The 15,804-nt window shown below is 42.1% G+C and overlaps 1 protein-coding gene across 1 annotated transcript in view; it reads left to right on the top strand.

The window, feature by feature from the left end:
* The first annotated feature begins 456 nt into the window (after positions 1 to 456).
* Positions 457 to 15,804, top strand: part of CACNA2D4 (calcium voltage-gated channel auxiliary subunit alpha2delta 4) — a 177,753-nt gene continuing 162,405 nt past the window's right edge. The window contains exons 1-3 of the mRNA XM_063134531.1: positions 457 to 584; positions 5,170 to 5,251; positions 13,532 to 13,648. Coding sequence (XP_062990601.1) covers positions 457 to 584; positions 5,170 to 5,251; positions 13,532 to 13,648 — 327 coding nt within the window. The remainder of the gene's footprint in view (positions 585 to 5,169; positions 5,252 to 13,531; positions 13,649 to 15,804) is intronic.

Genomic DNA, 15,804 nt, shown 5'->3' on the forward strand with positions numbered 1-15,804 from the left:
TGATTTTATCCCACTCCAGTTCCCTAAATCTGCTGCTGTTGCTGCTCTACGAGGGGATTAAAGGGCCGGCAGTGGATTACGTAGATACTGCTGCTTCTGCTATTTGCAGAGTCCCCCTCCTCGCCTGCCATTCCTGCAAGGCACAGAAGCTGGGCTCTGTTGTCCTTCACAGCTGTGGGCTGGTGGATTTCCTGGAGTTTCCCCATCTAAACCAACCTGAACCCAGCAAATTCTTTGTGGAATTTCAGATGTTTGTCTCTTTGGGAAGTTGTGACCTGTTTGGAAAGAGGTGGGAAGAAGTGAAGCTGCAACATAAGAACAACGGGACGAAGGCATAGATGTTTCCAGGTTTTTGCTCTCTCACCCTTACCCCAGCAGAGCACCATGCTGGGGCCTGCCTATCCGATCCCAGGACCTTCCTAAGAAAGAGAAAGCTGCTCAGTAGCCTCTGCGTCTATGCAATTGATCTTGCTGCTGATAGTTTTGGTGTGGAGGATGCTGCCAGGTGGCCTCCTGCGGCTCTTTCTCTCACTCAGCTGCTTCTTGCCCTTTACCAGGTCACAGACAAAGATACCCCTCGAAACGTAAGTGGCCTACCCTTGCCTTGCCCCCCTTGTCCATGTGGCTTAGCCTTTTGTCTCCTCTATTGCTATTCTGTGCATCCTCTCATGAACAGGCCCTCTCTCTCTCCTTTCACGGAACAGTCTTCTCACCCGACCATCCACTTTTTATATTGCTTGATATAAGTGTAAATCACATATATGTGTGCTGTAGGCAATCTCTCACACACACTCATTCTGAATCTGGTGCTGGGTATGACTGGGCAACCCCCGTTCATCTTGTTTACACATTTACATATTTTCCTCACTCACAATAATTCACATCTTATTAAAAACCAATTTTCTGAAGTAAGAGTATTTGGATAGGGGAGTGCGCAGGAAATTTCAGCAACCTTTAGTGTGCTTGCAACTTCCCTGGCAATATCCCTTTTGGGTCCTGTGCCAGTCTTGTGCCATCAGCCAATGCCAGGAGTAGACCAGAATTTGTCTCTCTGTGTGGCATATAGAGTCCCTTGCTGTTCTTACTCTACCAGAATAATAGAAGAAGAGGATTAAGGGAGCACTGTAAAAAAAAAAAAACTACATTCAGGCTACGTTTAAAAATATTGCCCTCTAGTAAGACACAGGGTTGGGTCAAGGGGTGAAGCCTGGTCAGCTTGTAGGTCAACATAAATAAATGTAAGAAAACTTTCAAGCTCAAAACACTTGATTTAGTCAAACAAATACCTGGTACTAAATCTGAAGCCATAGTTCTTAATAGACAGTTAAAATATCTGCTTGTAACCCTAGGGCAACCAAATGGAAAGGAGGACAGGGCACCTGTATCTTTAACAGTTGTATAGAAAAGGGAGTTTCAGCAGGTGTCATTTATATGCATGCTGCACCTGGTGAAATTTCCTATTCATCACAAGAGTTACAGCTGCAGCAGTCCTGCCCTCTTTTGTATCTGGTCACTCTAGCTATATCCAAAAAACACCCCAAATGCACAGACATATGCCCCAGCTCACTGTGGCTTAAACAAGCCATGGTGGGCAGCAGTGATCGTGTGAACCAGGTCAGAGAAAATGACTTGTGTAAGGAGAGGGCTAGGGGTTGGACTCAATGGCCTTGTAGGCCCCTTCCAACTCTACTATTCTGTGAATCTATGGATCCTTATTTCTAGTTTTTCTAATGGCCACATGATTCTAAACTGATCAAATGTAGAAAATGATTTCTCTGCTGGTGAGTTTGTACAGGGTGTTTAAGAGAAAAACTATTTTGTTCCAAAAATTCACCTCAAATTCACCTCTGCAAAGGACTGCAACTATAAAGTGGAATTTAGTATTTGTTAACATTAATTACTAATGGGCATGCAGTGATATTTAGCAGTTGACTGTATCTGAGGATTAGCATGCAACAATATTTAGTATTTGCTAGTACTAGCATGTAATGATAGTTAGGATCTGTCAGCATACGCCAGCCAACAGGATAAAGTATTTCACATTTGATGAGATGCCAACAAATGTTGACCTCTGAGGTAAAATTCCAAATTAAAAATTCGAGTAGTGAAATTGGGAATTCTGGCAAATCTTGTATACTTGCAAATGTTAGTTTCTGCTCTAGTTCTATTCCTGAACCATTCAAGCAGACTTCAGCATCATGTGCATCCTTGACAAACAGACCCATTCAAAGGTATCCCTTACTCATTTTGTCTATTTTATTCTCTGGGACCAGGCCAGGGTGCATATGCCCCAATTATATCTAAAGGAGGGGTCTAGTGCGATCTAGTACATCAGAGGGATAGGTAGAGAAGATGTTGTGCTCTTTATTTATAATTTTTATTTACAATATTTATATACTGCTCCCCATTGAAAATTTCGGAGCGGTGTACAAGATTTTTTTTTAAAAAGCAGAATAAAACACTTTAAAATAGATTTGAAAAGAAGCAAAATGTACAGTGAACTGTGGCTGGTCGTTAAAGAAAGGCTCCTGGAATAATGAAGTTTTCAGGAGGCGCCGAAAGGAATACAAAGTTGGCACCTGCCTGACCTCCAGAGGCAAGGAGCACCCACATTCAGCCCCCAAACTCCATTTTGACCCCAGCTGGGCTCCAATACCAGGTGAGCCTTAGACAAGGGCTGGGGCCCTGTCCTGTCCCACAGATCCCTGTCATCATTGCTGCAGCCCCCACTTGCTGGGGGTTGAGGTTCTGCAGCCGGGAGCCTCTTTTGCTGGAATAAGCTCCCTGTGCGGCTGAGAACCCTGGAAGATCAGCAACTCTGACCGGATCTACATTATTGCTTTAAAGCGCTTTATAACAGTTTTATAGCGCTTTAAAGCAGTTAAAGCGCTTTATAACGGTTATAAGCGCTTTAAAGCAGTAGTGTAGATCCGGCCACACAGGGAGCCTAATTGAAGGCCTCCCTGCTGCAGATGTTCAACCCTCAATATATAGAAGGTTGCAGGAATGCAATGGGGATGTGTGGTGGGGGTGGGGCCAACAGGTTTGTCCCTGCTCTCCCCCTCAAGTGATAGTAATTGTGGGGAGGGAAAGACGACTGAATAGGGTAACCCATATTCCCCATTCCCTGCTTTGGATGTGATTGAGGCAGACCAGTGTTTGATGACTGTTAAACATATGGACATTCTTCCTTTTTGATTTATATTCCAAACATCTGGGTAAGAAATCATTATTACAACTAAACCTTCCACTGCTCTCAGTATAGTGTCCCAGGGGTCTGCAGTAAGTGTGCAATCGATAAGAATCTTGTAAGAAAAATAAGCACTTTCTTTCTACATCTTATATGTGTGTTGGTGTATGTTAGGGGAAGAAAGGAACAATTCACAGTGCTGTATTCTGAGACTGATTAAAACTAACGAACAGATTTATGCCTTGAAGGATAAATATTGCACAGAAGCACAACCTAGCCTCAAAAACTATGAGGCTTGGAAGAATTCAGCTGCAATCCTACAGAATGTTAAGCTGCTTAAATCTTACTGAAGTCAAGGGATTTAAACAGCCAACTTGTGTGCAGGACTGCAGTATAAGAACATTAAGCCATACACTCTGTGGATTTCTCCTATTTAAACTTTATTGTTTCTTCTCCAGTTATTACTGAGCAATGTGAAAATATGGCAAAGCAGATTGTATATGGCAAAGAAAATTGCATAGGTATTCCCAGTATCCCTTTCCTCCTGAATCTCTTATTCCTGGTCTTCTGTGCACTGTAAATTAAGAACATAAGAAGAGCCCTGCTGGATCAGACCAATGGTCCATCTAGTCCAGCACACTCTGTTCACACAGTGGCCAACCAGCTATCGGCCAGGGATGAACAAGCAGGACATGGTGCAACAGCACCCTCCCACCCATGTTCCCCAGCAACTGGTGCACACAGGCTTATTGCCTCAAATACTGGAGATAACACACAACCATCAGGGCTAGTAGCCATTGATAGCCTTCGCCTCCATCAATTTTTCCAACCCCTTTTAAAGCCAATAAAATTGCCCGTCATACCTGGAATTCTTCTGATAGGCAGAAATTAGACTAGGAAAAAGGGAAGGAAATGTGGGACACAGAGGGAGGAAGCAAAAGGGCGCTCTTCATGGAGAGGGAGCATCATACTATCTAACCGTTGTCACTATATAATCAATGGTACAACCACATTCAGAATACTATGCACAGTTCTAGTTGACCCATCTCGGAGAGTAAAGCTGGAGAAGGACTGGAAAAGGGCAACTAAAATGGCTGAGGAAGTTTCCTCATCTTTACATGGAAAGGTTGGAATCTGCAGCTTTTTCCTTTGTGGGAATGGAGAAAGACATTGGGTGGGGATATGATAGTGGTTTGATAAATAATGAACTATGTGAGTGAATGAGTACTTTTCTTTTTTGCGTACAAAGCTAGAATCCAAGATGATCCAATGAAACCAATAGACAATTTGTTCAAACTTATGGTGGCGGTGACTAGCATAGATGGTTCTGAAAAGGGCAAGAAAATTAATGGTGGATAAGACATTCGCTATGATAGCGAAAAGGGCTCTCTATGTTCAGAAATGTTTGTCCCTGTCATTAGGCAAACACAGGTACACAACAGGGCCTTGCCTCCACAGTCATGTCTTGCTTGTGAGCTTCCCAGAGGCATCTACATGACTACTGTTGGAAACAGAATGCTTATGGGCCTTGTCCAGTCAGAAAGCTAATTCCTATGTACTTGTGCAGTTCCCCTCAGAGAGTTCATAGATTTCCTCTGTCTGTGGTCTTGTACTTCCATCTTATAACTGTCTTTCTATATACTGGCATTCTATGACACACACAACAATTTGAGCAGGCTGGGGTCATCATTGCTTTGCGCTGGATAATGTACTTGAACTCGGTTTGTGTTTGGGTGCAGAGCATGAGGGCAAGCAAATGGGCACCAATGACAATGATAAATGGAGGACTCCAATTAGGGTATCTTGCTCAAGTGCACCCCAAAATCTGGAGCCAACACTGGCAGAGGGAAATTGCAGCATCTGGAATGACCAGATAGGTCATTCCTACTCAGTTGTGTGTCAAACCTGGAGTTACTAACCTTTCTTTCTTTCTTTCTTTCTTTCTTTCTTTCTTTCTTTCTTTCTTTCTTTCCATGTAGAGTGAAGTCCTGGGCTGATGCCTTTGGTGGAGACCTGTATTACATTGTCACAAAGTATTCTGGGTCTCTCTTATTGCAGAAGGTAAGTGACATATAGCTGCAATTACTTGTAAATATACACACACGTGTACACACCCCACATAAGTACTTTTCCCCTCCTTCCTTTTTTAAAGGCCTGTTATAGAAAAAGGAGGTATCAGGATACTCATCTAGTGTTCACTACCCCTTAGATCTATTTTCAAATTCTTACCCCCTAAACTTGGGAACACAGAGCACCCATAGGAAAATAATGAATGCCTTTCCTATGGGTGCTCTGCTACTGATGGCAATAATAATTTTGAACATTTATACCTTGCTCTTTCTATGGGTTATTCGAGGTGATGAACAGTAGTATTATAAAATACAATAATCTCCTCAAAAGTTTAAAAGAATGGGAAAATAAAGATATTTGCTTAGCGATGGATGCTTCGTCCTCTTTTGGCTAGCTCTCTGTTTTTGGCTAGAGTAACAATGGGCCCATTCAGACAACATGCTAAGCCATGGTTAGGCCGCTAACCCTTTTGTAGCAAATGGTTAGTGAGTGTGTTTAAACTGTAGTTATGTAGCCACGATGGTTAGGAATGGTTCACATGACATGCTAAGACAACGTTTAGTTCAAAATGCAGTGGGTTAGCGTGTTGTCTGAACAGGGTCAAAGTGATCTGGCAAACTTATCAGCTTTGCCTGAGGAGCTGTATTTTAAGTAGGAGATCCCTCCTCCATGACAGAATTAAGAAGGAGAAGGACAAAAGTCAGCCTAATTGACAGTGGGGATTTGACAATTGGGCCTTGTCAAATCCCAAGGCAGTTAACCTGAAAGAGAGAAGGTGGTGGATTTGATCTAAACCTTTCTTTGTCACAGACATATATAGTTGTACTACCTTCTAAATTAATTGAGATTAGAGTTAATGTAGCTAGGGATTGCAGAAGTTTGATTCTTTTATTCCTGAGTATACGTTCTATATCAGTTAATCCTTGTTTCTTCTCTGAAATATCTGCCTTTTTGCTTATGAGTAAATAAGCCCCATTTTGAATATTCAGTGGATTCTGTGGTGTATTTTTAAAGATGCTTTCCTCACAGACCTCCCACATGACGTCTTATCCTTGACCCTGCATACTGTGTTCAGATGTACAGAGATGAAGGGTGTTCTCAGCCGAGCCAGGGAAATATGGCAAAGATACTAACAGAGCACATCTTGGGTATAATTTGTTACTTATTACTGTTAGAGAGCCTCCTAACCCATGTAGTACATATCACAGCGAGATAGTGGAGCGCTTGTCACCTTGGCCTTGATGCAACAACATACGCATTTCATCAGTACGGGATATGCTGATAGTCTCAAATCCTGCGTCAGGTCCTTCTTCACAAATTCTTTTATTGCCTCATAGTTTCTGTGCCCTAAGGCCTCTGCTTATGGATATGTGCACTTGTCATGGATAGTTTGGGTGGCCATTCTGTCTTCTATTGCTGATTAGCTGCTTCATTGAGAGTAGGCCAATACATCCTTCACAAGGATCCTGTTTCTACCTCTGGGTGGTGGTGTGCAGTTTAGAAATCGCTGTCTGCCCCCCTCCATAGTAAGAATCTTCCTCTGGGTGAGGAAGCTTTTGCCTTTTGTGCTCTAGTCTATTTCTGTGCAGAAATCTTGGTCACTGGTCATCTGGCTTGTTGCCTGAGTCACTGTACCAGCATGATGATCTATTTTCTCTGGATCACTTAGAAGCAGCTGCTGGTCTACTCCCCCTCTTTAGCTTTGTCTGTGGCTGCCTTGGCCCTGTCCTTGGCCACACTGGGTCCTTATTTACATTGCTTGGCTTTCCAGATCAAGCAGACTTTCTTTAGGTATTCAGGTTTCTTGCAGCAAAAGTACAACCTTGGTTCTTTCCTCTGCCTGGTGTCTTTGCCTGAGAGCTGTCTCCAGTCTCTTTGCCTGCCCTGGTCCTCCCCCGCCCCCCCCCCCAATGGCTGTAACTCATCCATCGGTTTGCCTTTGACACTCTAGTGTCAGTTCTGGTTCTAGTTTGCTCTCAAAGGGATTAATCAGGGCACCAAATGACTTGAGGAGAGTGCGCAGTAGCAGCACTCCACCATGGTTGTCTTGAATTTCCTTCCCTATTCCGTGTCACTGCTTTACAATTTCCAGCAGTGATCCCACATGTTCCTGCATCTCCTGGCATCTATGCAGCCTCATTTCATACAGCTTATGGAGCCTGCTGATTAAATTTGCACACTCAATCAGTCTCTGCAACGCGGCCCACGTTCCTCTCGCTGTTTCTCTCCTTCTGATGTGGATGAGCTTATTATGGTTTTCTGCAAGCAGGCTGATCATGCCCTTTGCTTACCTGTTCCTTTTGTCCCAGTTTCCTGTCTCTCTTCTGGTCTATGCTAAAATAATTCACAGAAATCATCTCTATCTTAAACTTCCATAGCTGGTAATCTCCATTATTCAGATTTGCTTTTCTCAGTTTGAAGTACCTTTTCCATTTTCCTAGGGGTCTTCTTTGAACCTTCTTCATGGATTCAGTTACTGGCTGGCTGCAGCAGCAGCATTTTCTGGGCCATAACCTGTTAGCAAAAACGGATGCATAAAGCAGACTGGATCCAGAAAGTGAAGGGGTTGACAAACACTACTGAGTTATAAACAGATAGATCCCTGGCTAAGCAGCCAGAAGTATGAATCAGTAGACCAAATCAGACCAGGCTTCTAACAGAATGAAACCACTACCACTATCAAATATAGTGAACATGCTAGTATTTTTATACACAAGAAATTCAGACTAAAAAGGACACTTGTTTCTCTCTGTCTGGCTGAAAGGCAACATTCCCCTCCCCCCATGTGAACCCTTGCCCCTGTTTGCACACAAGAGGCACTGCATCCAGAGCTATTAATCAGTTCTATGTCTTGAGTGACCCACCACTGCACCTACTGTTTTTAAAACCCTAAGAACAAGGTGTTAGCTTGGACCTTTATTTGGTGTGATTTCCTGTAATTGCTAGTTCAACAAAAAACATCCCAAAGCTTTCATTTATCACATTTTTGGGGGTGTTTTGGATCACACATTTCTTGGAAGGATGGTCTTGCAAGCATTACAAGTTATGAGTTACTCTATAGCCTGAAAGTGGTCTTGTTTGGTTATGTTAAAAGTTTGCTTTTATCAGAAGATGGTCATTCGTTTTCTATTAGCAACTAGGAAATGTATAGTGTCTAAATGGAAATCTCAGAATCCACCACCAATGTTTGATGGGGTCAGTTTTGTTAATTGCCTGCCTGTATAAACCAATGTACAATAACAACCACAAAATTAGAGAAAACCACAATGGTTACCTTTTTTTTGTTTTGAAAAATGGATTTTATTTATCAACTATTGGAGCAACAATTATCAGGATAATATGATTTTCTTTGTTTTCACCCTTTTACAGTGTTTAATATTTGTTTAATTGTTACTTGCTGTGAAAATTTGATTCTTTGTTGATACACAATTTTGAATTTGTAAATATTGTGGGGGAGGTGGTCTCATTACTTTTGCACACATATATTTTTTAAAAAATGTAACCTCAAAACTTTTGTCCCAATCAGTTTTTGGAAGATTTGTATCTAGTGTCAGCCTTAGAAGCTTTCATACCTCAATTAGAAGAAATGAAATTAAACTCCCCATAGCTGTACCCCTATCAAATTTGAAAATAGGAATCCTGAAATTGAGTGAGCTCTGCTGGCTCTCAAACCAGCATGAGCAAGCTTATACTGGTGCTCCTACCTCTCCAAGATGTAGGGCTTAATCTACACCAAGCAGGATATTGCACTATGAAGGCGGTATATGGTATGTGTCAATGGGCCCCAACAGTTGTCAGTGCACTTCAATACCGCTATAAAGCAGTAGTGTGGCTCCTGCCCAAGACAGATCATCTCAGGCTTTCAGGCTAACCTGAACTTTATTCTCTGGAGTACCCCATCCGTTCACATCACATGAGATGAATTAGAAAAGGAACAACGCCTTACAGAGAATGGAACATCCTCCAGTGTTCACTAGCTTACCCCAGTTTCTTACCCGTAATTCATTGTGGCCAATTAGAATGAATTGAAGCATTACATTTATTAAGATAGGACAGAACAAAGCATACGAAAAAAAGATTGGGAATGAATACAAATCTAAATTAAATCAACAAAATGCCCCCAAAGTGTAGTCTTTCCCCATTACAATCATGGCATTTTCCTTGTGTTGTGCCAAGATGGTCCAGGTTCATGCTTTTATTGTTAAATCCCTAAATGTCTCCCTTCTTGGTTTGCCCAGGGGATCCTTTTGGTCTCTTTCATATATGCTGTCATGCTGGCTGCATCAGTATTACCCAGTTATCCCCCACTGTTAACCCATTATACATTTTATCTTTAGTGAAATGAAACCAGATGGATTATTATTCTGGCCTTTTAGACTTGCATTCTTTTGGTTGCGTGGACAGGCAGAGATTTTTTTTCTTGAGCAAATAAAGAGTTAATTTAACCCAACCACCAAAAATTGAAATTATCTCCTTTTGGTAAATTTTTGTAGTGATATATACAAGTCGAATAGCCTGATGCAATTGGGATTTTGCAGATTTTAAAAAACTATTTTGACATGTGATACAGAAAAGTGTGTTTTTGTCATTTTGTTTGTGTTTAAGAAAACCCTACCCTATAGCCATACCAATATATTTGAGAGAGAAAATCCCAATATCCTTAAATGAATCCCCAGTAGCAATGCCATTTTTAATTGCAATTGAACTAGCTATTTTTCCACTGGATAGAAAACTCCCCATATTTCATTATACGTTCCCAATTTTAGTTGACATTTTTAATTTCTTTGCAAATTTTTTTTTGTTTTTGTTTTTGTTGCACTGACAGGCTTAAACTTTAGATAGTTTAGGATGTTAATATTGCTCAGTACCTCTGTGCAGCTTTGCACTGGCACCACATGCAAATGTAATTAGCTTCTTGACATTTTCAGTAGCAATGTTCATTAATGTAGACTAGAATGCAGAAGAAGAATCAAATGCACAACGTACACAATGGATGGTTGACAACATTTAAAATTCTTTGTACTGTTTTAACACTGGTGAGATAGTTCTATATTTAGTGTCCTGCTTCTTTTACATGGTAGGTTTTATGATGGCTGAACCAAATGTTCATTGCCAAATGATTCAACTTAAAAAGGAAGTTTTAGGGGTGTGTGTGAAATATTTTCTGAAAGACCCCCCCCCCCACACACACAAGCCTACCGTTCTTACACTGTTTCATTCATGTCCCCTCTTGGAAGCAGCTATGCTATTTTGTTTTTAAAAGAAACTTCTTTTTGATTGCTATATCAAAATAGCTGCTCTGAGAGCCTTTTTTGGCTGAGGAGCGGGGTATACATATGATAAATAAATAAATAAATAAATAAATAAATATATGAGCCACTCTATGATCCAGCCAATTAGATGACATCAGTGTAGTTACCAATTAGAGACTGTGTAAACACTGATGACTTTTTCGGGTGAACATATTTGTCACTATATATAATACACACGCGAGAGAGAGAGAGAGAGAGAGAGAAATATTACTGTAACAGCTGGGTACATTTCAATGGAGGGAAACATTTTCATGAAATACAACGATTTCAGCTCACTCTTCAATTTTATTTATTGCATATTTGGTGCACTATTAGTGCTGCAGTGCCAAGGCCCCCAAAGCTACCTGTCCATCTTCTCCAGACATATACTTTTTTTTAGTATGAAGCAAGAACATAAATTCTCCTTGTACCTTTCCTGTAGGACTCGCCTGATAAATGGCTGTGGCGCTTCATTACTTATATAGTTCATTAGTCTTTCTCATGTGGAGCAGGGATGCCTACTGGGATGTGTATGGAAGTGTTGTAGTCCTTATCCAGCCACTGCGTTACTCAGCTAACTGTGGCACAACCAAGGAGGCAGAATGTTATCCCTTTCAGGGGTTGGTTTTAAGGAAGCTTATTTTCGCTTAGCTGCTGCTTCTATTGGTCCATGGCGCTCTATTAAAAATGATTCGCTTTTGATTCAATTTTGTAAGGGCTTCATAAGTCCCAGAAAGGTTGTTTGTCCTTTGACACATTATATTCTGTAGAAGGGATAAGCGCTTGAAGCTTTCTGGGGGGTGCTAGACCATCTGTGTATGAATCAATGCTGAAGAGCCTGTGAGTCCTGTCAAAAATCCTCCAGTACTATACTTGTGTCTATTTCAGCTTGGAGATGAAAGTGGCTTTAGGTAGAAATATTGCTCTATTAAACTGCCTTTCCTAAGCTAATCATTCACTTTCTCTGCCATTATCTTGCTGCTAAATTTCATCATGGGACTAAAGCATCCCACGTAGGTGGTTTGGGGGAAGCAACATATATCATCTCTGCAGTTGTCCTCATTTCTTTGTGATCATCAGAGTTGGATGCTGCAAGCAACAAATCAGATTGTTGTTTTATAGCAAATCCTTTTATTGCCGTAACTATCAGAGGGGTTGATAGAGAAGCCCGTAACATTTTTGCTACGGAGCTTGCTTGTATGTTTTCTTATGGAGCTTAGCATGCTTCCCTTCCGAAGCAATTGAATTTAACTCATTTCTTGCACAAGAATGTCCAGTACAGTGCCAGACTGGGTTCTCTGTTGCTAAGCTATTTCTCAGGCCCAAACTAAGAGTGATGGCAGACTAATTATTTAAATCTGTGTGTGCCCCAATCACAGATTAAGTGTATAGTAGGGACTGATCGTGTATGTGTAAAAATGGGGTGTGTTTGGATGAGTCTGTGTCTATGTGAGAAAATGTGAGGGAGGGGTGCATGTGAGCAGTGGCTCCACCCACATTGGGCAGTGGTCCCGCCCATTGATGAAGTGTTGCCCCAGACATCCTGGCCCTCAAAAAACTCCATCACACTGGGGGTTAACACGCTCCCTACCTTCACTTCTCAGCCGATGTTTTCGTTCCTCAGTTACTTCCTCTTTTCAAAAGAGGAAGTACCGAATGAGCACGAGGCCCATTGAGTCTGCTGTTCTAATGGCGCTGCTTCTCCTGCACAAAGCAGGAGAGAGCAGCAATTCCAAGTTTAAAAAAACATCGGACTTAATGAGGGATTTTTTTGTTGCACAAGGAAGGCCAGAAGGGGCAGAAGGCATGCAGGAGGCAGATGACATCATGTGAGGGACTTGGGCAAACTCTGTGAGTGCCCGGTAACGAGCGTGCAATAAAATGCTCGTCAGATGGAGCTCAAAAAAAGGTCTTCCACTACTGCTTTATAGTCTGTAATTTAAAGAATGGATTTTGGCATGTAAGACTGGATGCGAACTTCAGTATGCTTACTGCCTTGGCAACATTCTTCATTTCAGATGGCTTTCTATGCCAGCGTGAATCATTCTGGCCCCAGAGATGTTTCAGAGAAGGCAGGGCTTTCTGGAGTGAAAATAATAGCAGACAATACCCTCATAGTAGGTGAGGGATGTGATGATGCAGAAGCTGAGCAGGACCATAACAGGAAATTCCAGGCCATTCTACAGCAATAAAGGAGACAAAAATATTAAATTGATGGAAATATTAAACACAGAAAAATACAGCTGAAGCAAAAAGAGGTCACATGTCAACACATACTAATAGCAGAAGGCTTGAAAGTAGAACCCTGCAAGATAGAGGCAATCTTGCAGGGGTTGACAGCTGGTTGGCTCCTGTGTGAACAGAGTGTTGGACTGGATTGACCCTTGGTCTGATCCAGCAGGGCTCTTCTTACGTTGTATGCTGATGATACGCAGCTCTACTTTTCCTTGTCAGAGTTAGCTGGGGCTGTGAAGGTGATGGACTAGTGCCTGGAGACTGTAATGGGCTGGATGAGAGCTAATAAAATACAGCCCTGTGTGTAAAACACATACACCATGAGCTACAAGAAAAAGGATTTGGTGATTCAGGTGTCCAGATGGATGAGAATGTTCCTATTCTGGAACAAGTTGTACTCAGTTTTGCACTGTATCTAGTGTCCTTCTGGGCTGGGCTGTTCTTTGATGGCCTGCTCCTCTTCTCTACTGCAATTTCTCTTCTTTTGAGTTCAAGCTTAATATGTTTCTTCTCCCATTCCCCCCATGTCAAGATGTTTCCTCAGATGCCCTACGGGAAAGGCCACCATTGGAACTAGATGGTGGCGGCTTACCAAATTGAGATTCCAACATTTTACTTGTACAAGATTGCACTTGAAATCTGAACCACACAACAGCTGTGGTAACCAGTTTTAGTCACAATTGACCCATCACATTCCTTGTGAAATTGCTTCTTCACCAATCATTTTCTTCGTTTCTTTTGACAGAAATATAAAGATGTGGAACCAACTCTGAAGATCAAAGTGGTGGATGGCTTGGAGCTGGTGAAGAAGTTCTCTGAAGAGATGGAAAGCATGCTGCGGAGAAAAGTAGAAGCTGTTGAGGTAAACATTATTTCATTCCCAATTCTCTCCCGGCCAAAACTGAAGAAGAAATAAACAGGAGTAATGAAAACAGAGGGCCAAGCACGATATTGCACTATGAAAGCAGTATGAAAGCAGTATATAAAAGGCAGGAGCCACACAACTGCTTTATAGAGGTATGGAAGTGCACTGACAACTGTTGGGGCCCATTGACACATACCATATACCGCTTTCATAGTCCTATACCCTGCTTGGTGTGACTCCTGCCTTTTATATACTGCTTTCATACCACTTCCATAGTGCAATATCCTGCTTGGTGTAGATGAGCCCAGAGTATGCAGAAGGCCCAGATTCAACCCCTAGTATCTCTACTTAAAACAAGTGTGGAGAATCTCTTTGTTCCCATGGGTCAAATTGAGTTTCAGGGAAGCTTTCGGGGGGGGGGGGGCTGCATTCCAGTGGTGAGTGGGGCGAAAGGCAAAATGGGTGGGGCCAAACATCAAAAAATACCAGCATACTGTAGCTTTAGGGTGCAGAGAAAATCCTACAACTCCCAGCATTCCCAATGCTGGTAGTTGTAGGACTCTTCTCTGTTTAAACAGCATAGGATTTCACCTTAAAGTTCTTACTGCCAGCAACTAAACCTTAGGAGTAATTTTAACATTTTAGAATGGGGGGGGGGGGGACTGCAGAAAAGCTGAATAAACAGCCAAATGGTTGGTGGTTGTAGGAAAAGGGATGGGGGGGGGCAGAAGAAGGGGGCATGGCAACCTGTGGACCCCTTGAGGGTTGAATTTGGCTCCTGGTCCTGAAGTTCCTCACCTCTGACTTAAAAGAATCAGGTAACAGCCCTGGAGAACTGTTGTGGCCAGTCGTAGTAGATGATACTGGCCTGGATGGACAATTAGTTTGACCTAGCGCCGTGCTGAAAAATTCACCAATGAAAATTCCAAACATTCTCATTCAATCTGATAGAAAAGAAATGGCCTTCAAAAAAAAAATTCAAAGGTGGAGAAATTTTGGAGAAATTCTCATGGGTTTGGTTCAGGCTTCTTGTGCTTACCTCACTTATGAAATGACCAAGGAGTGTGTGAGAGTGTCCTGTCTTTCATTGTACACTCATCTCTCTGACAGCCTGTAGCTTCCTTGGTTCCCACACTTCCTGCCCAGGGGAAGATGTCATGAATTTATTCCTCCAATAGGGCCTTTTCAAATCAGGAAGTGCAGGCAGCCTGGGAGACTGTAGAGCAATGGTGAGGTGTGTAATAAAAAGAAAAATATAGACAGTGCCCTCAGCCACCTCACAGTGATTAGTTAAGGTCAAAAACACCACCAACACACATTCAAAATAAATTATAAAATGCCTTGTGAATGAGGCAGAAAAATGGAAGCCCCTTTCATGGGGAAAGAAAGCTTTCAGAAAATTCCTGAGGTTTTTTTTTTTCTTACCCCATAGAAATAAAAGGACAATTTTCAGGATTTTCTCCATATTTTCTTCACCATTATCTTTTTGTGGTGGCTGTGTTCCCTCGCCTCAATGCTCTGGTGTGGTGCTAGGTTTATGGGGCATTGTGGAGGATGCAAAATGGGGGCCAGGCTGCCAATGCAGTTAATGCTGTTGCCACTTACAGTGGCAGTGCAGAGAAACAACCCCCCCCCCAAAAAAAAAACCCTTAGGAAAGAAAGAGAAAGAAGCTGTTCTTCGATCCTTGCTAATGGTGATACCTATCTTTGAGAAATGGTTGGAGAATTTCTCCTCCCCCTGGAGAAATTCAGTGAAATTGTCCCTCAAATTTCTCTGCCCAATAATAGGGTGGAGAATTTTGAGACACCGCTTGTGCACAGCTCTAGTTTGACCTGGTATAAGGCAGCTTTCCATGGGTCTATGATTCGTATGCTCTGTTTTCTCAAAACAATGTGGTATATTAGATCCTTTGCCTTTAATCATTGTCTAGAAGATGAAATTTCAGCTGCACAGAATTTCTCCCCTCCACACACCATGCTGCCCCTGCCAATATTCCTTCTTCCACCAACAATTGGCGGTGTAGGAGACTTGGCTACCTTTTCCTCTGGCCGCCCTGTATACAGATCAGCCAAATTCCAGAGATCTGGATGTAATTCAAGCCCTTTCCACACAACTACAGATCAGGTGGGCTTTTCAATCACCGATCTGCTCA

Source organism: Elgaria multicarinata, chromosome 9 (assembly GCF_023053635.1).
Source record: "Elgaria multicarinata webbii isolate HBS135686 ecotype San Diego chromosome 9, rElgMul1.1.pri, whole genome shotgun sequence".
NCBI lineage: Eukaryota > Metazoa > Chordata > Lepidosauria > Squamata > Anguidae > Elgaria > Elgaria multicarinata.